The sequence below is a fragment of the Eschrichtius robustus genome, chromosome 2, assembly GCF_028021215.1.
Source record: "Eschrichtius robustus isolate mEscRob2 chromosome 2, mEscRob2.pri, whole genome shotgun sequence".
Taxonomy (NCBI): Eukaryota; Metazoa; Chordata; class Mammalia; order Artiodactyla; family Eschrichtiidae; genus Eschrichtius; species Eschrichtius robustus.
Window position 1 is genome coordinate 37497642 of NC_090825.1, and position 26134 is coordinate 37523775.

Consider the following 26134-nt stretch of genomic DNA (forward strand, 5'->3'; position numbering starts at 1 on the left):
TAAAAATATTCAAACACATTGAAAAAAATGTCTGGGGAATAAACCGGATATAACATAATATAGATTTAATTGATTATGAGTAAGGAATAATTTTCATATTCATAAGCATTGCATTTTACTTTCTTTCTATATTTTAAAGCAATGGGTTTTTTGCATAATTTTTTTAGAATCTAAAGTTTGACCTGCCCTTCACTTTTGTACATTCCTGAGTACCCAGACTTGTGTTAGCAGAAATCACTGCTCTTAAGTATACATTAGCATCTCAAATTATGCAAAATACTTTCTTAAAAATGAGCCTTCTGGACAATGAAGTATTTTAAGTTAAAAGTCTTGTTAAAATGTAAGATGGTTGTTGGCTCTAACGTGAATATATGATTAACAATTATATGTGGTGTGTGTATGTGCACACAATGCAAGTCTTACATTTTTACCTTTTATTATAAAATACATATCAAATAATCTAGCTTTCCCTTTCTAAGTATCCTAGTTTCATTCATTTTATATTTATTGTAGCAATCATTCAGTGTCTTCTGTTGTGTGCCTTCAAAGTGCCAGGCACTTTGTGGATACTAGAGGCACAACTGGGACCAAAATACATCTTTGCACAGATTAATGCCTCATCTTCTAAATTGGAAGACAGCTTTTGAAAGGTGGAATGATGTATTTTACTACTTTTAAAATATTTCTGTATATGTATAACTGATTCACTTTGTTATAAAGCAGAAACTAACACACCATTGTAAAGCAATTATACTCCAATAAAGATGTTTAAAAATAAATAAATAAATAAATAATAAAATAAAATATTTCTTGTGATCTACCACTATGACCTGAATATAGCAGGTATATAAGACTACAATTTAATAGGGAGCAAGACATATTTCCCACTGTTCTTACTGAACTTTTCTGCATAAAACATGTCTGGCTTTTTTACATCTAGGTTTCATTTTGAATAATGGCTTCTGTTATCTCTCTGCCAATGTCTTTGCTAACTTTCCTATTCTACTCTTCCTGTTCCCCTAAGGTCTTAATTCACATTAAATTTAGGCTTTTGTGTGACTCTGATGCCAGAAGAGCAACAGCTGAAGAGCAGATGAACAAATGGAGAACGTGGTTTTCACCTTTTTAAGGTGTTAAGTGTTTGAGCATCTCATGCTTCTACTTCTAGGATCTCTAATGTTATTAAGTAGCCATGATTCTTACCCTGTTTTTCACTCATAATTCTGTTAAAGACCATTCACTCAATAAATATTTAATGAGCTCCCATCAAATACTAGTCATTAGAGATACAGAGATATTATGGCACGGTCTCTATCCTCAAGAAGCTCACAGTCTTGAAAGAGACAAACAGTAAACTGACAAATGAAAATACAGTGATAGACAGTGGTCAGGGAAAATGTATGAAGGTTCTGCCTGGTAAGACTGTTTGATGGAAAGCTGAAGGTAAGCTGGGTAGAAAGGACTGAAGATAGAGAGGGTAGCATGAAGAAAGGCAAAGAGGCAATCAGCAACATTTCTCCCCACCCCGCCAGGAAATTATCAACAATTTTCTGCTGATGAAGCATGAATGTAAAGAAATGAAGATGGAGGCAGACCAGGGGGCATCTCAGGTGCCATGTCAAGCAGCTTGAACTTTTTCTTGAAGGGGATAGGAGGTCATGGTTAGGCTCTGAGAAGAAAGTAATGTCAAACTAGTGTTGTATATCAATCAATATGGTAGCCCTGAGATGGGATGCATTTGTGCTAATTGACATCAAAGGCAGGAAGAAAAGTGGTGAGTGCACTTAAGAAGTTGAGGTAAAAGATGCTGAGACCCTGAACTATGGCATTTGCAAATATAAGGAAAACATTAGTCTAACTTAATGATAGAATAGTTGTAGGAATTGAGGAAATTGGAGGTATGTCTATTGATGGCTTTAAGGGGATAAAAATGAAAAGTGGAATTTTTTCCACTGAAGATCAGAGTAAATTAAAGTATGGCAAGATAAAGCAGTTAATAACATACACATGATTAAGAACATTTTCTTGTTATCCTGATTTTACATTACACTGAGCATTTTTAGCAGGGAGGAATGCTTCCCGTTTAAGCATGCAGCTTCTTAGGGTTCATTTTTATGTTCACTTTTTCTGTTGGCTTTCTGTATTCCCTCAATGACATTTTATGCTAGAATCCTTACTTTTCTGCTTCTTTGAAATAAATTTTTAGTTTTACTGTGTCCTCCTGCCTATTGATTCCATCTTAATCCCTGATACTGTCTCTTCAATTACCTTTGTCTCCATGCTATGGTCTGTCCTACCCTGCCTTTGAATCCCACCAGGACCTTTAGAACCCAGCTTGGTTCTAGTGTCCTGAACTTCTGCCTCTTAGTGAAAGGAATTTGGATTTAAAATAAATTCTGTCATCCTACAGAGAGATAAAGCAAAGCATATTGATAGATTTTTTTTAAAAATGATGCATTACTTTTTTTTTAACATCTTTATTGGAGTATAATTGTTTTACAATGGTGTGTTAGTTTCTGCTTTATAACAAAGTGAATCAGCTATACATATACATATATCCCCACATCTCCTCCCTCTTGCGTCTCCCTCCCACCCTCCCTATCCCAACCCTCTAGGTGGTCACAAAACACCAAGCTGATCTCCCTGTGTTATGCGGCTGCTTCCCACTAGCTATCTATTTTACATTTGGTAGTGTAAAAAATACAAAGTTTTGATTCTATTTCTCAAAGCAAAAATATTTGTACATTCTTATTTGATTGAGGACTCTAGAGAAAATAAGCTAATCAATAGCAGATATTTAGCTCCTTCTATTTCCAAAACTCTTAACTGATGTCTTAAGGCTTAAAAAAATACAAATAACTTTTAATGGATGCAGATACTTAGGGATGGTTATAAATGGTAAAGATGTTAGTTGAAATAGAAATATTTATTGACTCTTTAACATATGCTACATGTAGTAGGAATTTCAAGAAAAATTTAAAATATAGATTAAATGGTCTTTGCTCTTAAAGAACTTTCAAGACAAAAGTGGAGGAAACTAATGTGGAAAAATCGTGATAATAGACAAAATGGAAAGTAGCACACAAGCATTATGGAGTCAGTGCACTGGGGGTTAGGGAAAAGAGAGACCAGATCTAGTCTGGACAATCAAAGGAGGTATAAATAAAGAAATATTATTTATTACCTTTGCCAACAGATGAGAAATATCTGGAAAATGTATGATGCAAGTTGAGAAATTAGAATTGGTTTTTCAAAACAGTAAGTTGCACAATTTGGCTATAGGCCACTTTGGAACGTGTACGGCAACAGGGAAAAATAAAGCTGGAAATTCAGCAAGGATCAGAGCATAGAAGGGCTAGAATATGAGCCTAAGGAGGCTATAGTTGATTTAATTTGTAATGTAAAGACTGAACATTTCTGAGCAGAGACATGACTAGCTCTTACACGTAAAAGAAGATTAATCTGGCATCGCTGCTTTAAATGGTAGTTAGAGAAAACAGACCAAAGGTTGGAAGGTAAACTAAGGGGATATTGCAAATAGTCCATGTGAGAGGAATAAGGTTAGGGTAAGGGCCTTGGGAAGGGAGACAAGGGCATAGGTGTAAGATATATTGTCACAGTGAATTGACAGCATTTGGTAATTGACTGGATGTGCAGAGCAAAGAAAGATTTTTTAAAAAGACAAAAATTTTACATTCCAAATGACTCGAAAGAATAACTAAAACATTTACAGAGAGAGAGAGAGACTTCAAAGGATAAATGGTTTAGTGATGCAAGATAATGACTAACACATAGCTTACTATACATACATACGGCAAAGGGATATCATGTAGCTTTTAAGAAAACAGAGGTTATGGCAAGAACTTGGAGCTCAAATTTACAGAACCGCAGAGTGAGATGAAATAAATATGAGACTAAAACTCAGAAATTCAAAATGAAAAGCCAATGGCTCAGTAATGGCTTAGTGTTAAAGAAGCTCCCAAAAGAGGTTCAGGATATGTGTTTTATTGAGTTTAAAAGAACCACCAGTGGCTCAAAGACAAAGGATTTGATGCTTAAATGTTCACTTATAATTTTCAAGGAAACAATTTTGGTAAAGAAGTGGAGATTGAACCACAATGCAATAATTATAAAGCAATCTTTCGAGAAGGTTGGTAGTAAAAGAAAGGAGAAAGAGAAAGACAGTGTAAGAAACACAAACACTCAAGAGAATGTTCTTTTGATCTAGGGGTGACCTGTACATTCTAGTGGGCAGAGGGAAGGCTTCTAGGGAGGGATGGAAAGGAGATGCAAGGCCAAGAAGTGGTTATTGATGTTGCCAAGTGTTTTAATGAGGCAACAGGAAATGAATTACTCCCAACGGGTCAGGTCAGTCTGTGATCAGGGTGCAGGAGATGAGTAAGGAAAATGAAGATAGGAGGAAAGCAGAAATCAAAAGGAAGTTAACGAAACAGTTTGACGAGCATGAGATGAGAGAGTGGAAAACTGGGAAGATATGGGCAATGAGGACACAAGAAGGGACTTTGTAACTAGGGACACAGAAAATAAAATGATATCCTGAGAATCATAATTAGAACAGTTTCCAGTCTTTTTTCAACATAAGTGCCTGTAAATGGGAGAACCTAAGGGCAAATAAGGGGAAAAACCAAGATGTTTTAACACTACATTTTAATTTTTCTTTTAAGTAGTGTCAAAGCATGGAATGGAGGATTTCCCAGGAAAGGAGAAAGTAGACAATGATCTTGCACACGGAGACTGAGGACTGTGAATCTTACCTCTCTCAGAGGATCATTGAGTTCATTGAGAATATTTTCCTCATCAAAGATTTTGCCTTGGTATCTGTGTTCATAGTAATCATGTATCTTCTGACGCATATCAGCTGGTAACTTATGGAATGACATGTATTGTTCCACTTGCTTATACTGTAAGGAAAGGAAAAAAGGAAATTAGAAAACATTGTTAGGCTGTATGAGAAATCGTCGTGTTACTTTGTGGTGCTATATTCAATAATATTTGAGTAACAGTAACAAAAAGAAGAAATCCTTTAAGGGGAAGGAAATAATGTACTAGGTTGTAATGTACCTACTCTGTGTCACAGACTGTAGAAAGCATTTGTTTAGTTGAACATTTCCTGTAAAGACCTGAGATGTTATAGAGAGGAAGCATGGAAGGAGCTCAGAGGTAACTGGGTGCAGCCCCAGAAAAGCCAGTGATGAGGCAAGAAAACAAAATGTGATGCTATTTTTTTTTTTTTTTGATTTTTTTTGAGCTGAGTTCTAAAAGAAGTATGAAGTTGCTGTTTAACTCTTCATTTGGAGAAAGAATCTCATAACTTTGGATAGTACAAAAGGTCTTATCTTAGACCTTTATAGCAAAAGATCAGACCTAATTAACAACTGAATCTGGAGGCAGAAAGCTTGGCAGCTATTTGCAAGTCATAGATACTCAAGCAACACTCGTGCCCTGTAAATTAAGAGACTGTGTCAGGCTTCAATTTAGGACGTAGCAAAATATCAGAATGAGACTAGATCCACATAATTTTATAGCTGAAACTTAATTTAGACATTTAATTTCATTTAAACAAGTAGTACTTAAACTTGATTGTTTATAAAACTTGGGGTGAGGTCTTTTGGGAATGCAGATTTGCATTCTTAACTCCAGATATTGATTCCATTGAGGTACCTGCCTTTGTAAATTTATACACATACTCATATACATATACATATACATACGCACTTAAAAAAATCCCTGCAAATCAAACAGGAACATAGAAGCATGGAGATTACTTGGAAGCTTATTAGAAGAGAATTTCAGGCTTTACCTCAGAGCTGTGAAATCAGAATCTGCATCTTAAGAAAGATCCCCAGATGATTCATACACATTTAAGTTTGAGAAATATTCCCTCGATGTTTCAAATGCAGGTGGTCATAAGACTATACTTTGAAAAAATTAGTTAGACCCCCCCCAAATTAGTTTCATTGTATGTATGATAAAACTGAGTACAAATTAAAAGGTAGATAATAAAACTGGATGAAGATACTGGAATAAAAATCTTTCCTTAAACACAACACATTTGACATATTATCTATGAAAAATTTTTTTCAAATCTTTTCCTGATAACAGAGTTCAGACTAGAAGATCTAGGTGACTGGACTCCCTGCCCATAATTACCGTAATTATAATTGGTAATTGATAATACATATATCTAATGGGAAACAGCAACCCATTGTATTGTATTCCTTCAAATTTTTTTACATAATTTCCTTACACATAACATTCATATTTTTGGACATTCCCTTTTGGAGTTTAGTATTCTCAAAGGAAATACAACTTTGTCATGAGATTCCTTTATTTGGTCACCAGACTGTTCCCTGAAGTATTTAAAGCCTGCAGGCCTACATATATATATCTCTGAAGCAACTTGATTATGATTTAGGCATTCTGAATTTAGGCACCAATGCTGTCACTGTCATTGCGTGTAAGTGGCCTCTAGTATATACTTGAGAAGGACTGGGTTAATTTTTCCTGAAGAAGTCAGAATCTGTATGCTAACCTTGGTAGCCCACCCTTAGCTAGAGATCTCAGAGTCAGCCTGCTTTGACCCCTCATGCAGCTGGTCCAAAGGAAAGACGCTTCAGTGGCCCTTTCTACAAGATTGCTGTGTAGGATAAAGTTGATTTGCAGCTGGACTGGAAAAGCTCTAACTTTATTTTTAGAGACATCTTTGTATCTGATTTTTACTCTTAGCCAAGAAGAGGGCAGTGGGATATTTGAGGTACTGTTTAGGTTCTGAAACTCCACTGGAGACCCACAAGGCTAACTCCTGCACTAATGATTTGCAAATAGCCTGCTTGGTTTGACTAGTTTGGATGGACTATTTAAAGAGCTACTGAGAGCTTTGTTGGTGAGCTCTCCCCAAAGCAAGACTCCTTGCACAGATCTTGGTGGTTCAGGCCAGTGAGTCAGCATGTTCCAGGGTCCCAGAGATTGAGCCCACAGGGAGGGTGCTGGGGAAAGGCCCTCGGGCCTCTGATGCTTGTTGGCATTCTCTTTCTCTGTTGCACTGACCTTTGCCTTTAAACGAAAGCCTCATATGAGTATAATCTATGGAGTCTGGTGAGCTCTGTCAAATATCCGAACTTGGGAAAACAATAAAACAACTTCGGACAACAGGGCTGTCACTTACGGCATTGATGAAAGTCCTTTCAGATCTGGCCAAATAAAGGATTCAGTGTGTTCTTCAAAACCAGTAGGTATCAAGTAATCTCTGCTCACTTTTCTCAATAGAGTGCTTGCCCAAACACTGCTAGGGGTGGTGAGAACCTTTAACTTTAACTGGCATACTGAAGCTCTAGATTTCTCCCTTTTTTTGCATGTATCTCAGGGTTATGGGAGACAGCATTAAAACTTAGTAGCATTTTAATCATTTTGGGGAAATTTGTGCCTGTGTTTGAGGGAGAGTAGGGGAAAGAAAAGAAATTCAGTTTCTGACAAGTTAAGTTTAAATGCCCATGGCACATCCTAACGCTTATATGTAGGTCAGGCACTTAGAAGAGAAAATATACGCATAGTCAATGACTAAGGGATCACTAAGGATGTGTCAAGTGAGGACATAAAAAGACAAAAAGTGGAACTTATATTTTAAAAGCAGTTGAGTCATGGAGTTTGACAAGTTAAGGGAACTCACATTAGCCAGCACGATGTAAGAGCAGGACCAGAAAAGCTAGATGAGCAAAATCCAAAGAAGGATAAAGTTTCAAAGGGGAGGGGGCCACTCAAAAGCAAAGAAGCAAGTACAATTCTTTCCTGAATATATAAAATCAAAAATTCATTGTATCAGATTTAAAAGACTATAAAACAAGTACCATTTAAAATTCTAATGTACTATTATTTTTTAAATGTTCTCTGCAATCAAAATTTTATATATATCTATATCTATATATAATGTATGTACATGATATTGTAGGGGTTCAGAACAGGCTTCTTCAAGATGTGACACTTTGGCATGTGGGTTATTATGTGCTAAAGGCAGTGGAGACCCTACAGGCTCAAGAGAAACTACTGTCCCTCCCTTAACTATTTAGGATAATTTAAATTGGGGATTTTTCCCAGAAAAAGGGTTATTACCAGAGATAAATTTTATCTAAGTCGTCCCATCTGTATGGCAGGACAAACATCTAATTACCCAACAACTGCTCTTCTTTTTATCATCCTATGAATCGTCCTCCTGTTTTTGAGAGCTCCAGGTCCCTCTCCCATTCCTTAGCCCAGGATGGCATATATACCTTATTTTACCTCTTTGTCTCTGAATCTCTCCTGTATGTGGGGTCTCTGACCCTATCAAGTATGTGGGATTCATGTACATATGAGAAATGAAATTTGATTTTCACCTGTTAACTGGCTCATGTCAATTTAATTCTTAGACTGGACAGAAGAACCTAGAAGGACAGAGGAAAGTTTTCTTCCGCCTTGACAATATTAAAAATGTGCCCTAATAGAGTGTTTATAACAAATGGCAACATTCCATTGTCAAACCCACCAGTCTCACTTCTCCCGTGTCACCATTTTTAAAAAGGTGTTTAGTTGGTATCACCAAGCAATATGCTTCTGTCTCTATTTCTTATATGGATTAATAATAGGCATCATTTATTGACTCTCTGCCATAACAAAGTGATTTAACTATTTACAGCTCCCTGTATCTTCTCACCCCCTTTCTCATGCTATAACTGTGTCACTAGTGCTAATTGTTCCCTTGATCTCCTTTGTAACTTTACATAATCTATTTATACCTTTATTTCTTGTTCAGAGAACTCTAGACACATTTACCAGATGAAAGTAACAAACTCCCTCCTTCACTCTTACTTTCTAACTTCTGTCATCTCTACTTTTATGATGTAAAGGTGGATTATAATTTTGTACCCGTAATTAAACCTACCAAACCCATAAAGTGTTTACATTACTTTGACCATGTATCATGATGCCAAGTGGAACATTTGATGACATTTCCTTTTGTTTCATGGATTTTTAATGATTTTCATTTCTGGCATAATTAGCTCTTATTATTTTAGTTTCATTTATTTTTTCTAGCCTTCTTATCCTACCCAATATTTGTTGAGTTTTCTTTAGAGATTTTTCTGTACGACTTCTCTTTACAACACCCCTGGTTGGGTTCACTATTCTTAGACCCTATGTTTTTCCTTTGGTTTAGTTATTCATGTTGCTGGAACCAATCCCTAAGTAAACAACTACGAAATATTGAGTGGGATATAGTTTTTTGGAACCATTTCTTCTCTGAAAATGTCTCTGTTAAACTCAAAGTTGATTGATAACCTGACTGCATACAGAATTCTAGGTTGAAGTCTAGTTGGATGCTGAGCCTTTGGATAATTGATGCACTTTGCTGGATATGGTCCCTGTTTCTCATCACTTATTTCATATATTCTTTCCCTGCATTTCCCCCTACGTTTCCCTAGATTTCCCACATTTTCTCTACATTCCCCAATATTTCCTGAAATTCTTAGAACTCATTTTAATTCCAAATATCTTCTCAATTCTTTGAGCTTTTGTCGTCATAATTTTATTGCATTCAGTTTAGAAATATATTAATACATGAAGTTAAAAAATAATTTTAAGGCATCCTTTTATTCCTGAAAAATCTGGATGTCTCAATAGAGGGGAATTGAAAAGTATCCACTGGATTTAGGTTCAGTAAAATTTTTGGTGTCTTTGCACTCAGGGCTTTCATTGGAGTGTGTGTGTACATCAGGAGTGGGGGCAATTCAAAACAGTTTGCAAATGTTTAGAAGTAAGAAGTGAAAATGGAAATAGCAAATGTAACCATCTCTCTGACGCACTCTAGTTAAAAGCAGAGAGCTAAAATGATAGCATGGTAAATGTCAACAATTCCAAAAATCTAAAAAAAAAGTTTTAATCACATTTATATTGTTTTTATATTCATGAAGTGATACCCTTACCAGAAAACTGAATCACCCCTACTTTAATATCCCCTACTCCTTCATCCTAATCCTCAAGGTAATATCAAATCATGTAAATTCTACCTGCTAAAGGTTTCAATAATTTTCCTTTCCCCTGCATCACCATTGTTATCAATCTAGTCAAAGTAACTTTATTCATCCTCTAAACTAATTCCTAGCTTCCTAACTACATTCTCTGTATCAATTTGCACATGCCTTCTTACAATCCTAATTCATTTTCCATAATCCAGACAGACAAATCTCTTTTTTAACATCTTTATTGGAGTATAATTGCTTTACAATGGTGTGTTAGTTTCTGCTGTATAACAAAGTGGATCAACTATACATATACATACATCCCCATATCCCCTCTCTCTTGCGTCTCCCTCCCACCCTCCCTATCCCACCCCTCTAGATGGTCACAAAGCACCGAGCTGATCTCCCTGTGCTATGCGGCTGCTTCCCACTAGCTATCTATTTTACATTTGGTAGTGTGTATATGTCCATGCCACTCTCTCACTTGATGGACCTAGAGACTGTCATACAGAGTGAAGTAAGTCAGAAAGAGAAAAACAAATACCGTATGCTAACACATATATATGGAATCTAAGGAAAAAAAAAATGGTTCTGAGAAATCTTTTTAAAATGCTAAGCTTATTGTCATTCTTTTCCTTAAGGCCTTTTAATAGCTTCCCATTGCCTTCAGGATCAAGTCCAACTTCCTTGGCCTATGTGGGCCTCTCCGGCTCTATCACGTGCATTTCCCTTTTGTTTGCTATGCCCTGGTATATTAAATGTCTTTCATATTCTTAAACTTACCCTGGTAGCTGTATGCTCATGCTGTTTCCTCAGTCTGAGATGCTTTTGCACCACATAATTTCATGACTAATATCTATTCATCCTTTAACTCTCTCCTCAAATGTACTATGTCAAGGAAGTATTCCCTGACTCCCTAGGCCATGTAAAGTCGCTAGACATACACTTAGAGACAATGCTGAGTTTACCCCTTAGTTATGCTAAGGGCACCTGCAATTACTTGTTACATGTCTGTCCTTGCCTATCTTGCTCACACTGACTCTGCTAACATATTTGCACATAGTAAGTTCTCAAGTATTCACTGATTGAAAATCTGGTTTGTTACACACTTTCTGAAAATTCTTCTGATAAAGGAAACAAAAAATGTGATCTTTGCCTTCTTTCAGTAATAATAATGGTATCAAGTGGAAGAGGCCAGATAGGGAGGTTCTTCCACATGGATTGAAATTGTGGATTTGTATTTTATTATTATTGGTTTGTATTGTTTATGATTCAGAGAAAATTTATTAAATGTGAGATTCTTAACTCTAACTTATTGCAATTAAAGTGGATTAATCTGTTCTTTAAAGAATCCGTGGTTTCTGTCTGAATCTGTATCAGTCTTTATGTCAAACACAGCTATAAGGAGGAGGAAATTATTGACTGTGAAAGAGAAACTGCCTTCCCATAATTCCAAAATGCTTATAACAATTAGGAAATAGCAGAAGTTAATAAAAACATGTGCAAAGTATATGTATTTTGATATTAAGTGATGAAATACTTGGTTGACTGCCAGCACCTCTCATGTTTTTTTTTTTGAAATTTTCCTCTCTATCAGGATTTTGAAATTGTGACAGTTTCTTTAAGTTGGACATTATTCAATAAGCTATTTTTTTGGAGCTATGGAGAGTAACTAAGAAGTATAGGATAGAATCATTGTCTTAAGCTTAATGGCTAATTAATTGATTAGAACATAAGCAGTTATTTAGAAAAGGGAGTGATTTGTTAAGACACTCTCCCTATTAAATAAGTATTCTATTAAAAAATAAAAGGAGTTTTCTTCATCACCGAGACAGCCACGTGTACACCTAAAAGAATAGATAGTCTTCAGGTATCCGGGCATTGTTTTATGTACTGAATATTCCTGGGAGATAGGAATCAGAAGTTATACTTTTCATTTTAAGAACAAATTACATAAAAATGAAAATTAGCAAGTAATTCATAATTACTAATCAAATCAAGTGGACTTCTCAGTTTCTGATTCTAACTCTAGTCTTCAAATCTATAAAACACTGCCGATAAGTAGTTGACTTTTTACTGAAATCTCTCAGGAAACACTGAATTACTGTATAGTACTGTGTTTTATGATAGCTCAGGACATTGTTTAAAATGTAGCCCATGCCCACGGCAGACTCTTAACCTGTGGGTGTCTATGTGTAACTTAAGATTGTAATGATAACTGTCATTTCATCACTTTTTAAAGTTTTTACGTAGGGAGACTCCAAATGATTCCGGAAACAATTAACGGTAAGATTTTGCCACCAAAACTCAGCTTCCTTCCTGCAATGCAGCACAGCCTTTGGAGATTATAGTAAATGCTCCCAGGTAGCCTAAGACAGGAAATCTGAATTCCTACATTTCATTCTAAAGTCAGTTTATTTATGCATTAATATTTAAAAAATGATACAACCTAATAGCCTGTTTATCCAAAACTCTACCAATTTTATGACAGATGGCTAAGAATATACTTTTCTTAATTAATATTAGCATATACAAACACTACATTCCTCAAGACATTTATATGGAATCTCATTAGATAATAAATTTAGCTTTAGTTTAATAAAATGTTTGGAAATAGCAGTACTTCAAATAGTAAACTTATTATGGATAATTATCAGTAGATATTTGTGGATATATCTATATATCTATATATACACATATGTAATGAGTTTCAAAAACATATGACATCCAAAATAAGTTACTCTGTTCTTTTTAGAATATATTTGATCATAACTATTTTACCAATACGTTCAGAATATTCTACTTTACTCACATAATTTATAATGTTCATTTAATTGTTTTATAAATAGGCAAAAAAGAAAAGTATTACATAGATTATTATACCAAATATAGCCAAAATAAGAGATATTTAAAGTATTTACTTATCATTACGCATACTTTGTATTATGCATTTCCAGCATACATCAAAAAGAAATTTTTAATTGAAAAACAAACAAGAGAAAAACAAAGGTGTACTCACTAAACACCTTTTGTGTTGCTTCTAGAACTTGTTAAACCACAAGGGCTTTTTGCAGCCCTTATTTCCTGACCTTAGTACAGGTTTGCTACAAAGATAGATGTTATCATTATCATGAGACCCTTTTTAAAAACTATATACTTATTGTGATTTTCAAAATAATATGGCTGTAATTCTTATTTCTAAAAACGTTATTTTTCACTGTCTTATTTTTGTAATAGTTTTATTTTAAAAAATACAAGAATAAAACATCTTTGTACATGAAAATAGAGGGCAAGGAACAACAAAAAAATGAATTACATGTTTAGTATAAACCATTGCATGATTTAGTCATGCTATTAAAACATTGCTCTACTTATAGGCAATTATTGGGAAAATCATTAAATAGCAAATAGTTTAAAAATCCAGTTGAATTAAAATACATCTCATGCTCAATATAAATACAACTTATAAAAATGGTGCCTGGGGCTTCCCTGGTGGTGCAGTGGTTGAGAATCTGCCTGCTAACGCAGGGGACAGGGGTTCGAGCCCTGGTCTGGGAAGATCCCACATGCCTCAGAGCAGCTAGGCCCGTGAGCCACAATTACTGAGACTGTGCGTCTGGAGCCTGTGCTCCGCAACAAGAGAGGCCGCGATAGTGAGAGGCCCACGTACCACGATGAACAGTGGCCCCCACTTGCCACAAATAGCGAAAGCCCTCACACAGAAACGAAGATCAAACACAGCCATAAATAAATAAATAAATAAATAAATAAATAAATGGTGTCTGAAATGATGTTCTTCTTACAGAATAAAAAATTAATGTAAGTTTTATATTCAAATGATTATACGTTGTAGATTTTAACCATAATTACAAAATAATAATAAAAATAAAATATTTAAAATTTCCTTTCAAAGACCAATAATCAACCACTTTTTTCATTTTTAATGTTTAAACCAATCATCGTTGGATTTATGACTAAGCCATCTTAATTTTTACAAAGATATTTTTAATATTGCCATTTATTTACATGGTAACTGAAGCTATTTTGATCCTACATTTAAAAATAAATGAATCCCTTTTTATATATACATACATTAAAAAGCTAGGTTGTATGCAAGTGAGTTTACCAAGTACTATTTTTTTTTATTAATTTTTATTGGAGTATAGTTGCTTTACAATGTTGTGTTAGTTTCTGCTGTACAGCAAAGTGAATCAGCTAAATGAATACACATATCCCCTCTTTTTCGGATTTCCTTCCAATTTAGGTCACCACAGAGCACTGAGTAGGGTTCCCTGTGCTATACAGTACTATTTCTAAAATATTTACAGCAGATTGAATCATTTTCAAAAACAATGTTATAAACAGCAAAATGTTCAATTCATACTTACTGAGGAAAAATTTTCTTTTAGCAAAAATGGATTCCTAGTTATTTTGTGAAATTCTTTTAAGCAGCATAGTCATATCAGATTAAGTCATATAATAATAAAGGAATCCAAATATACCTAAATTTGACTTCCAACATATTAAATGGAAACAAAATTAAAAGCTAATTGTACATGAAGAAAATTCTATGGTCGCAAAGTTATTTTTTTCTGCAGAAGTTTGAGTGGGATAAGTCCGTTTTTATCTTCATTCTACTTTGTCTTTTTGGAAAGCTGGGTAATCAAATATGGGTTTCTTTGTAAGACAGTGAATTCTTCAGCTGTCAGGATACAGGGAAAGCTTTTTGTGATAGTGAATATGTATCTATTTGACCTGGAAAACTATCAAAATTACAACCTAACAGGTGATCTTAAAATCCTTACAGAAAATATTACCAGATAAAAATGGTTATTCTTCCATCCAGAATGATCTCTTCCATAATAAACAGACACTTGCTATCTTATTTATGGAATCTAGCACTCACTATCTATTTAGATATTTCACAAAATATATTTGAATATAAAAGCAAGATTTTTTAAAAGTTGGAAATTGTATATCACAGCTCTTCCTTCCTCCCTCCTTCCCTCCCTCCCTTCCTTCTCTCCTTCTCTCTCTCCCCCTCTTTCTTTCTTCCTCTCTTTCTTCTAATAGTTTGATTTAAAAATGGCCAGATTTCAAAAAGTTTTCCAAAAGTCAGAGTAACACTGTTTAAGACTTAACTAAGTAATTGAAAACCATAATAGTAATGAGAGTTCAATGTATTTAGCAATTAGAAGAAAATGCATAACTATAAAGTAAATTAATTGTTCATATAAAACATTTTTAGAAAGTTAATTTTAGCAATTATAGAATAAAGGTCAGGGGGATAGATGACTGCTGGAAATTGAAACAGTCATTATTATCATTATAATAGAGTTAAAATGTGTGCTTGGTTACTTTAGAAATCCTTTAGAGTGTCTTCCTGCTCTGAATGGCTTTGATCCCTATTATTGCAATTTTTCTTGGTGTGTGTGTGTGTGCACTCACACCTGTGTGTCTGTGTGTTTGCAAATAAGAAAGTGATTTTGATCCTTAATTCAATGAGTACAGATTGACATACCATGATCACCTAATCACTCTTTCATTTTTCAATAGGACTATTTAAAACATACTATGCTGTTTTATTTCCCTCCCCCAACAAATACTTTCATTCATAGATAATGACCTTACCTAAAATTTCAAAGAGGAATAGAAGACTTCACACAAGCACATCTATTAGCTCAAGGCCAGTGGCGTCAGATACAATAGGAAGATGAGTCAAGACACATGTGTTAACAGGCTTGCTATTGGCCAAGCAAAGTGAAGAAGTAGATCCAATAAATGGACCTATGGGTCATCAGATAACCATAGTCAAAGACAGGTGAGCAGAGCCAGCAAAGTGAAGCAGTTTCCAATCCAGTTCCACTCAATCATAAAGGGATCAGGGGTTTGCATTGTTCCTAATAATCAATAAGATTTTTTGGTAATTTATTCTGATAGAAGTAGATTCTGTTTCATTTGGTAAGTATTCCTGGCCTCAAACGGTAATTACTCAAAATCATCTGAAACTTCAAGATGATGATACTAGTTTGATCTTTTTCTTTTTTCTTTACTTCTCAGTGCTGAATGATCTTAAGGAGGTATATTCATTCAATCAGTAGTAATTGCTAATGAGTATCTTTTTAGCCAGGCATTTTCCTATAGTTTAGCTGGGCAGCTAGAGTGGGTTATAGACATTTTAAATAGAAATGACAGATGACAGAGGAATTTGGAAATTATTCTAGGGTCCCCCCCTTCTCGTTTGTGTCAACATTCATTGACAGAGAAATTGTCTTTTTTCTAGTTTCCTGGCTTTAAGTTATATATATAATTTATACAGAGTGAAGTCCTCAATGTATACCTGCAGACTAGATTTCTTTCAATCCAGATTTATATGTCCAATCGCCTAATTGTCATCTCTACTTGGATGTGTAATAAGGATCTCACATTTAACACATCCAAAGCTTAAAATCTCCCCCAAAATCTCATTTTACTATATATACACCTCGTCTCTGCCTGTTAAGATAATGATGACTTCCTACTGGTAGCTGGGACCAAAAACACTGCAGTTGGCTTTGCCATATTTTTTTCTCTAATACACCACTTCTGTAGGCAAATCTTATTTGATGCACAGTATTTTTCTTTACAGATTTACAGAAGTATAATTTACATGCAATAAAATTCACACTTTAAGTGTGCATTTCCATGAGCAATCACTGCCATATCCACATTTTAGAACACTTCCATCACTCCTAAAAGTTCCCTCATTCTCCCTTGTGGTTATCCTACACTCCCACCCCTGGTCCTAGAAAACTACTGATCTGTTCTCTGTCATTTATTTTGCTTTTTCTATAATTTTATACATAAATGGAATAATAACATGCAATCTTTTGCATCTGGCACTTTTTCACTTAGTAAGATGTTTCTGAAATACATTTCTGTTGTTGAAGATATCAATAAATATTTTTTAAATTGCTGAGTAATATTCCTGGATCTACTTTTTTAATATATTCACCTATTCATCCCTACTCCTACAAACTTAGTCCAAGTCATCATTATCTTATGTAGTTGACTTCAATAGTCTTCTAACTGGTCTCCGCTTTAACTTTTGACTATGATTTATTCTTAAGCCAGTAACTAGTACTGTCCTTCTAAAAGGTAAGTCTGACCATGCTTAAAACCTGGTTTGTTTTAAAACATTGAAACATATTTAAAGTCTGGTCTTTGTTTAAAACCCTCCAAGTACTCCAGTCTTAGAGTGAAAGCTGAAATCTTTCAGTGATCTACAGGTCCATATGTGACCTGGCCTCCTGCTGCTTCTCCTAGTACCATTTTCCTTACTCCCTGAACCAATCTGATGGTACCTTAAACCTGGAAATACAGGAGAGAGTACAAGAGTATCAGAGAAGATGTGGAATTATATATCATATATTCCTGAATCATTGGTCTTCTTTAGTGGTGAGAAATTTAAAGCCTTGTAATACTAAAATAAGATAAATTGTAGAATATACTGTAAAACCTGAATTTTTAAATAAATTTTCATATTGAGACAAGTGGCTTTAGTTTATACTCCAAACATTCTAGTGTATGTGTTTAAATTTCTCTGTACTTTAATTGTACTTGGTAAAGAAGTGTGAAAATCATTGACTTAATTGATCATTCTGGATCATGAGCATAACAAAATTTAATTATAGCTTAAGTTGAGCTACGGCTGATGTAGGAGAACCTCCAGGAGTGGATAATTTTAGCTCTGAATTTTGTTAAATCAAGTTTTCAAGTTAGTAACAACAACAGTGACAGCAACACAATATACTATGCTAGAGGATTCAATGTTTGACTAGAATTTTACTTTCATTGGGTGGAATTCAAACAGCATCAGCTAATTTTTACTTGAGAAAAATAAAAATGGTATGAGATTCATCTTTCCTTTAAAAATATAACACTGTATTCATGTGGGTCTATTTCACTGCTAATGGAGTATGTTAAAATACCACAATGTGAAAAACAGAACTATTCACACATTTATTTAATAACAAATATATTTTCCTAATATTACCAAATTAAAAAAAAAAACAGAATGGAATAAGACCCCTGAAAATGAAAATAAACTTGGAATCAGCAAACTACCATAAAATAAAGTGTTAACTATAACACATGACTCATTTGGACTCCCAATTTTCCCAATTTAAAAATAATTTTCCAAAAAATAAAAATAAAATAAAATAATATTCCAGCACTTTAATATTTTTCTATAGTAAAGCAGATATTTTTAGTGCTTCAGAAAACACTGAGCACATCTCCAATAGCATATTATAGTTCTGATTAGGAAAACTGTTGAAATATAAATTGTTTCACATCTTTTCTGCACTTTAGCATCAAGTCTTTGAAGAAGGAAGAGGAAACTGGAGGTTATAAATCAATGAGAATATAAATCGAATGCTTAAATATTAGAACCTCAGAGATTTTTCCTGGTATTTGAAGGTGTTAATGATTATAAATTGTTCTTTTCCTAAAGCAGACTAATATTTACTATTTATTAAATTTATACACCTCATTGTTCTTTTCCAAATACTTGCTCTACAACTCTGTCAGCCCACAGAATATTGTTAGTGACAGAGCAAAGACTCGAAAAATTTTCTCTTGACTGCGGAATGGTGCTCTTAGCTAAATACAAAACACATAAAGATGCAAAAGATAAATATTGTTTCATGTGTATATAGTACGAAAAAAATAAAAAGACAGTAGAATGATGACTAAGCCAAGTGGTCCATTTAATAACTTAGATTCTCCATTTTATTCTTTTTACTGACTTTCCACAAATGTGTATATCTGTTGAGTAGTTCTGTGGTTGCTTGATTTTTCCCTTAAGTAAATAATGAAGAGGGGAAGACTATCTCAAGGCTAGAAAAGAAAAGGCTACAGAAGTCAGAGAATCTACTGAGTCAGCAGACATGTGGACAATAAGATTTATTAGAAAGCAATCTACAGTTTTAAAATTTACTGGGTGATAATAACAGTGATAACATTTCTATGATGATTTACAGTTTACAAAGAACATTTGTTCTTCCCAGCTACCACATGAGGTAGGTGGGCAGACATGGTTATGTTTATATCTTCATGAAAATATTGAGACAGGAGGGAAAAAACATGCCTAAGGCCATACAATAATTTCATTGAAGAGCTGAAACTCTGAACCATGTCCTTCAGACACAGAACATGTGTCCATGTTTTCTGTAGATTATGTGTTCCATAATGTTAATGAAGCCAGTGAAGATATATTGCAGCTTCCTGACATCATTATTTCTAAAAGGAAGATGTGGCATGTATATAAAATGGAATATTACTCAGCCATAAAAAGAAATGAAATGGAGGTATTTGTAGTGAGGTGGATGGAGTTAGAGTCTGTCATACAGAGTGAAGTAAGTCAGAAAGAGAAAAACAAATACAGTATGCTAACACATATATATGGAATCTAAGGGAAAAAAAAAAAGGTCATGAAGAACCTAGTGGCAAGACGGGAATAAAGACACAGACCTACTAGAGAATGGACTTGAGAATATGGGGAGGGGGAGGGGTAAGATGTGACAGGGTGAGAGAGTGGCATGGACATATATACACTACCAAATGTAAAATAGCTAGCTAGTGGGAAGCAGCCGCATAGCACAGGGAGATCAGCTAGGTGCTTTGTGACCACCTAGAGGGGTGGGATAGGGAGGGTGGGAGGGAGGGAGACGCAAGAGGGAAGAGATATGGGAACATATGTATATGTATAACTGATTCACTTTGTTATAAAGCAGAAACTAACACACCATTGTAAAGCAATTATACTCCAATAAAGATGTTTTTAAAAAAATTATAAAAAAAAAAAAAAAAAAAGGCTTCAATTGATTCAAATGTTCAGCCCAGCTTGAGAGCTACTGGTCTAAAACAAGAAGAAAGCAATCAGGAATTTGTAATGTGAGAAAAAAATATGCATACTAGGACTTGTTGAGAAAAGCGGGCATGCTTTCCTGGAAAAGAAAATATTTGAAAGAAAGGGTTTGATTTAGTATTGTGCTCTGCTGTCCCTGGCAGAACTAGGGCCTGTGGCTAGAAGCTAGAGAGAAAGAGAGAGATGCCAAATTAATAGACGGCTTGATGTTCATAAAATTAAAATATTTCAAAATAAATGTGTGCCTTGTGAAGCTGTAACCTCCCTGTCGAGGAAAGTGCTCACGCAAAGATGAACAATTATAGATCAAGGAAAATGGCAGAAACCAGGAATGAATAAATTGAAACACATAAGAGATCACTCAAAAGACTCTTAAGATTTCGGGATACTTATCCACATTCTCATTTATCTTGAACCTAATTTCCATTCTTCAGTTCAGATTAGTTGTAACTTTGTGCATTGGTTAATTTGTTAAAAACAAATGTGTTCAATTTAAAAATGGCTTCTGAACTCGGTCTTGTAAAACTTAAGGAAAAAATGTGTTCCCATGGACTAAAGAGAATGCCTTATGTCCAACCTAATTAGTAACAATTTCCTGCACTGGCACAAACAAGGACACTATGAAATATGGCCAAAGAAGTTCAAATATAAAGGGGCACAAAATTAAGGTACTTATATAAACATATTAAAATTTTAACTAAAAAGGAACATGAAGATATTTCTCTATTGCCCCCCAAAATCTCAAATTTAAAGGTCTCTGCACAAACAACATTAGAATTCTGCAATTCTAAATCTTTCTCAAACCCTTTACTTCATGACCAGAGTAAATACAGCACACTGAACATAATTTAAATTGTTCTTGATGAATCTTGGTAATCATTATGAATAAATAACACTTCCTATACTATACATAGTACAGTAGTTACTGCCAGGATTTTTCCATATTTCTGGATTGCTTTTTCCCTGGGCTTCTGCTTCATTTCTCATTTCAGACGCTCATTATGTGGTACTGTTGGCTTTCCACTAAATTGTCCTTGCCTACTGCTGTTGGTGTTTTTCTAGGTCCTTTCTCTGTGATCTAATATATTTTAAATGATAACTTGCTAAATAGTTAGGGGTCTGTTCTGCACACGATCACCTGCAACCTGACCTTTAAGGCCTTACTTGTCAGACTGCCTGCTCAAACTAAACTAGAAACAAAGGCTTTTGGTAAAACCAGCTAAAAAGTTGTTAAGTATTTGAGAAGGCAAGAAATGCAAACACTTCTTTTTAAAAAAAAAACAACATTATTTCTTTATTTGAAGTATAGTTGATTTACAATATCATGTTAGTTTCAGGTGTACAGCACTGTGATTCAGTTATGCAAACACTTCTTATACCTATATGTTGACACCTATTTCCCTAAGACTCAGTAGTGTTTTAGCTTAATTATTTTTTGGCTTTGTGAATGACCTACTTAAGATAGTTGGAAGTCAGGTAGCTGTGTGATTGGGTGTTACTATAAATGTGTAATGCCATAACAAACTAGGTTGCAGCTACAAACTCAAAACTAGTGGAAGAAAACCTCCCAAGAGCACTATATAGAAATATAGTATTCAATATTAAAAATAATTGTTAGCATAAGCCCTGAAAGTCATTTACATAGAATAAATATGTCATATAATTTTAAGAAAGAGGATTTCCTTACCCTATATCCCCAACCAGTACAATACGTTAATGAATTATGTTTATAAGGGTGACCCAACAGGCAACTAAAGTGCCTTTTGGATCATCCAAGGGAAATTAACATATATTTAGTCCAAAGGGAGACACTCAGATCTCAGGGCACCACAGAGATAATAGTTTTCAACCCTCTCATTTCACAGATGAAGAAAAGAGGCCTATAATGGCAAATTCATTTATACAAGTTTCACAACTAGTCAGTAAATGTCAGGAATAAAACCAGGTTTCTGAATTCTTAATGTAGTGCCGTTTCGTTATCTCCATGGCCACCATATTATTCAGAATGTTTTATTATTCTTTAGTACTTTGAAAAAGATTAACTACTGGGTCAAATTTTTAAAGCTCGAGCTATGGTTTGAATATCTGTGTCCCCTTAGAATTCATGTTGAAACCTAACCCCCCAAGGTGATTAGGAGGTGGGGCCTTTGGGAGGATGGAGTCCTTATGAATGAATGGGATTAATGCCCTTGTATGGCCCAAGAAAGCTCCATTGCCCCTTTCACCATGTGAGATTACAGCTAAGAAGGCACCATCTATGAACCAGAAAGCAGACCACATAAAACATTAAATCTGCCTGTGCCTTGATCTTGAACTTCCCAACTTCGAGAGCAATGAGGAGTAAACTTCTGTTTCTTATAAGCCACCCCATTATGGTATTTTTTTAAATAACAGCCCAAACAGACTAAGATAACCCTGTTAACTACAATAATTAATAAACTAGAACACCAACTTCATTAACAACACCAGATAAAGAGACATTTAGAAAATGTTCCTTGAAGTAGAGAATTGTTCCCTCTTGGTGCAACAGCTTGTGTTTCCTCCTGAGCCTGAAGGTGAGGCTGGAGCCAGGTAACATCAGAACATGTTCTCCAGCCCTCACTGTGAGCGTAATTACTCTTCTCTCCATGTGGAGCTCTATAAGTAACTGGTGTCTGTCCATCCATCCACCCATCCATTCTTTGATTAATGTTACAATGTTGGATCACTAGCATTTTTTTTTTCTATTATGTACACTTTTCTATGATATGCTCCTCTTAATCTGCACATTACTTAGGAAAATATTTACTAACACAGTCTCTAAACTGTGTATCTGAGACATACACCTTTTTTCTGAAAGTAAAACATTATAATGATTTTATTTTTGTGTGTTTGAAGCCACATACAACATATTTTTATTTTATTATCTGAATATTCTCCAAATACAAGTTAATAATTTATTGAACCAATTTAGAACTGTTACTAGCTAATAGATTCTGGGTTAATACTTTAAAGTTATTTTTTAAGAATAAAATCTTTATTATACCAGCAAAATGTGTATCTCTTTCCTTCATATTTTTGTTGTTAAATTGTAAGTTAAAAATAATTCATCCCTATGAAATAAGAGGGAAAGATTTCAACAATAAGAATGATAATAGGCAATAACTGGTTTCAGTCTTTAAGCAAGTCTCATTTGAAAAGGAATAGATCAATCTTGACTAGAGTTAAGACAGAAAAGAGACTTTAAATTGATAATCTCAGTGGCCAAAGGCAAATTATGTAGATATCTGATTAATTTTTATTCATTTTATTTGAGAAATAGACTAAGCTGTAACTGTGCACCAATGCCATATTTATTTGGTGCTCCAGGAATTAAACAGAATTTAAAATCACTCTTTCTGGAACGTTCAATACAGTAAAAAAATACTGTGATGGCATAAATAGACTGAGAGGAAAGAAGCCCTAACTCTAGTTAAGTTTGAAACACTAATATTTTATGTATAATTTTGATTAATTATTTGAAATCAAGTTAAATTTAGAGATGTTTCTTAACTATGGCTTCTATATCTCAAGTGAACTCATTCTTTAACATAAGATGACAAATTGCCAACAAATAACAGTCCAAAATAGATAAAAATGAGATTTTGTTTCATACTTATAATTTCAAGCAACCTATGAGACAATAGTCAAAGATGGATTAATCAAAATAGCCTTACATTTTGGTTAGAAATGAAAGGGAATCTCCTGGATAAAGTCTAAAATTATATTATAACAAAAATATATAGACTTTTATCTTTATAATTAATCCAAAGTAACAAGGTATTTCTTGGTTGCCATGAATATCTTATAAAAAGTCCCTATATTTTTACTTGCCTTCTCAAGGAAATAAAATAAATAAAAAAATCATGATTACCATAAATCTATATAAGATCTATGAAGAAAGCTTAGACCAACAAATATTGCCCTGCAAAGCATAACAAGGATCTTGGGTAGCACCTTAAGGCACTATAAAACACAATCTTAGGTTCCATTTTTTTATTGACATATCTACTAATTTATTCAACTACTACTTGATAGTAAGCAGAAGTATAACTGTATCTAAAAGTTAATAGTAAAAACAAAAAGGAAGGATGGGCGTTATTGTTTAATGGGTATAGAGTTTCTGTTTGGGATGAGTAAAACGTCCTGGAAATGTATAGTGGTGATGGTTGCATACCACGATTAATAAAAAAAGGAGTGAGGTAGATTTACAAGGGACTCCTACAACCCAACAGTAAATAAAACAAAACACCCCCCCCCCACCACACACACACACACACACAAACCAAACAAAAAACCTACTAACTCACTTAAAAAATGGGCTAAGGGCTTGAATAGACAATTCTCCAAAGAAGAAATACAAATGGCCAAGAGGTATATGAGAAAATGTTTGAAGTCACTAATCACCAGGGAAATGCAAATCAAAATCTCAAGGAGATATCACCTCACACCTGTTAGGATGGCTATTATCAAAAACAAACAAACAAAACAAAACAAAAACCAAAAGAGTGGATAAATTAGAACTCTTGCATCCTGTTGGTGTTAATTCAAAATGGTGCAGCCCCTATGGAAAACAATATGGAAGTTCTTCAAAAATTTAAAAGTAAAACTACCATATGATCCAGCAATCCCACTTCTGGGTATTTATCTGAAAGGACTGAAATCAAGATTTGGAAGAGATATTAGCTCTTCTATATTATTGTATCGCTATTCACAATAGCCAAGAGATGGAAACAGCATGAATGTCCCTCAACAGATGGATGGATATAAAAATGTGGTATATACATACAATGGAATACTATTCAGCCTAAAAAAGAAGGAAATTCTGCAATATGCTAGAACATGGATGAATCTTTAAGACATAATGCTAAGTTAAACAAGCTAGTCACAGAAAGACAAAAACTCCATGATTCCAGTTTTATGAAGCATATAAAATAATCAAATTCACAGAATCAGAGAAAAGAAAGGTGGTTTCCAGGGGCTGAAGGGAGGAGGAAAAGGGAAGTTACTAATCAATAGGCATAAAGTTTCAGTTAAACTAGATGAATAAGCTCTAGACATCTGCTGTACAACATTGTATCTATAGTCAACAATATTTTGTATACTTAAACATTTGTGAAGAGGGTAGATCTCATGTTAAGTGTTATGACGATGGAATAAAAAATTTTAAGTCTGGCTTCTTTTACTCAGCATAATGTCTTTGAGATTCACACATGTCATTGCCTGAATCAATAGTCTATCTCTTTTTATTGCTGACTATTACTCTGTAAATTTAAAAAATCAAAAAGTAAAGTATTAAAAAAAGAAAAAAGAAAATAAAAAAATTTAAAAAGGACATATATGGAAATATATATAGATATATTATCAAGTGAAAAAGCAAGAACTCAAACAAGTTGAGGTGTATGAATTCATTATTTTCTGCATATATTATGGACATCTAGGGCATGCTAAGAAGACATTCTGGAGGAAATTAAGTTACATTGGGGGTGATGTTATGAAGACATTAATGTTCTAAATTGCTGAGTCCTGGATTATTAAATATGTTTATAACACGTGAATAGAAAAATATGGTTAAAATGGTCAACTTTATGTTATGTACATTTTACCACACACACAAAAGGAAAAACTAAAGAGTGTAATATTTCATGGCTCTAATACCTGGTAAGACACTTATGAGTTCCTTGTACATCGTGTGGCCTTGCAAGATCTGTACCTCCTTTTACATACTACAGATATGTTAACATTATATTTTGGAGTCAGATGATTGTAAGGAAATCTTTTTGTTATTTACAAAAAAGGAAAATCTCTGGGACTAAGAGATTAAGACATCCTGTTGCTTGTTCAAATTGAGGTTAATTTCCTTACTCTTTGTAAAACTAGAAATTATTAAATGTTATTTCTTTTCTAGAGAAAATGGCACAGTCAAGATAAGTGTGCTGTGAGCACAGTAATTATTAGCAGCTATCTTCAGCTACACTGAATCATACAGTGTTTCCTTTAGGAAAGAGTTGTTATGATGTTGCAAAACTCTTTTCAAGGGAACAAAGTTAGATTCCTTACACAATTTCTTAAAATTAGTTTATATAAGAATCTTAACAAGTGTAGGATTATCAGATGCAAAAAATAAGATAGCTTATTAATAAGGTACATTCCTCATAAAACTTGATACCTTTGAAGATAATTTAATATTTTTTTC

At 34.1% G+C, this 26134-nt stretch overlaps 1 protein-coding gene across 1 annotated transcript in view; it reads right to left on the reverse strand.

Annotated features, from left to right (window-relative positions):
• Positions 1 to 26134, reverse strand: part of HCN1 (hyperpolarization activated cyclic nucleotide gated potassium channel 1) — a 364279-nt gene that overhangs the window by 66216 nt on the left and 271929 nt on the right. Inside the window, exon 5 of the mRNA XM_068532658.1 lies at positions 4776 to 4922. Within this exon, the coding sequence (XP_068388759.1) occupies positions 4776 to 4922 (147 nt within the window). The remainder of the gene's footprint in view (positions 1 to 4775; positions 4923 to 26134) is intronic.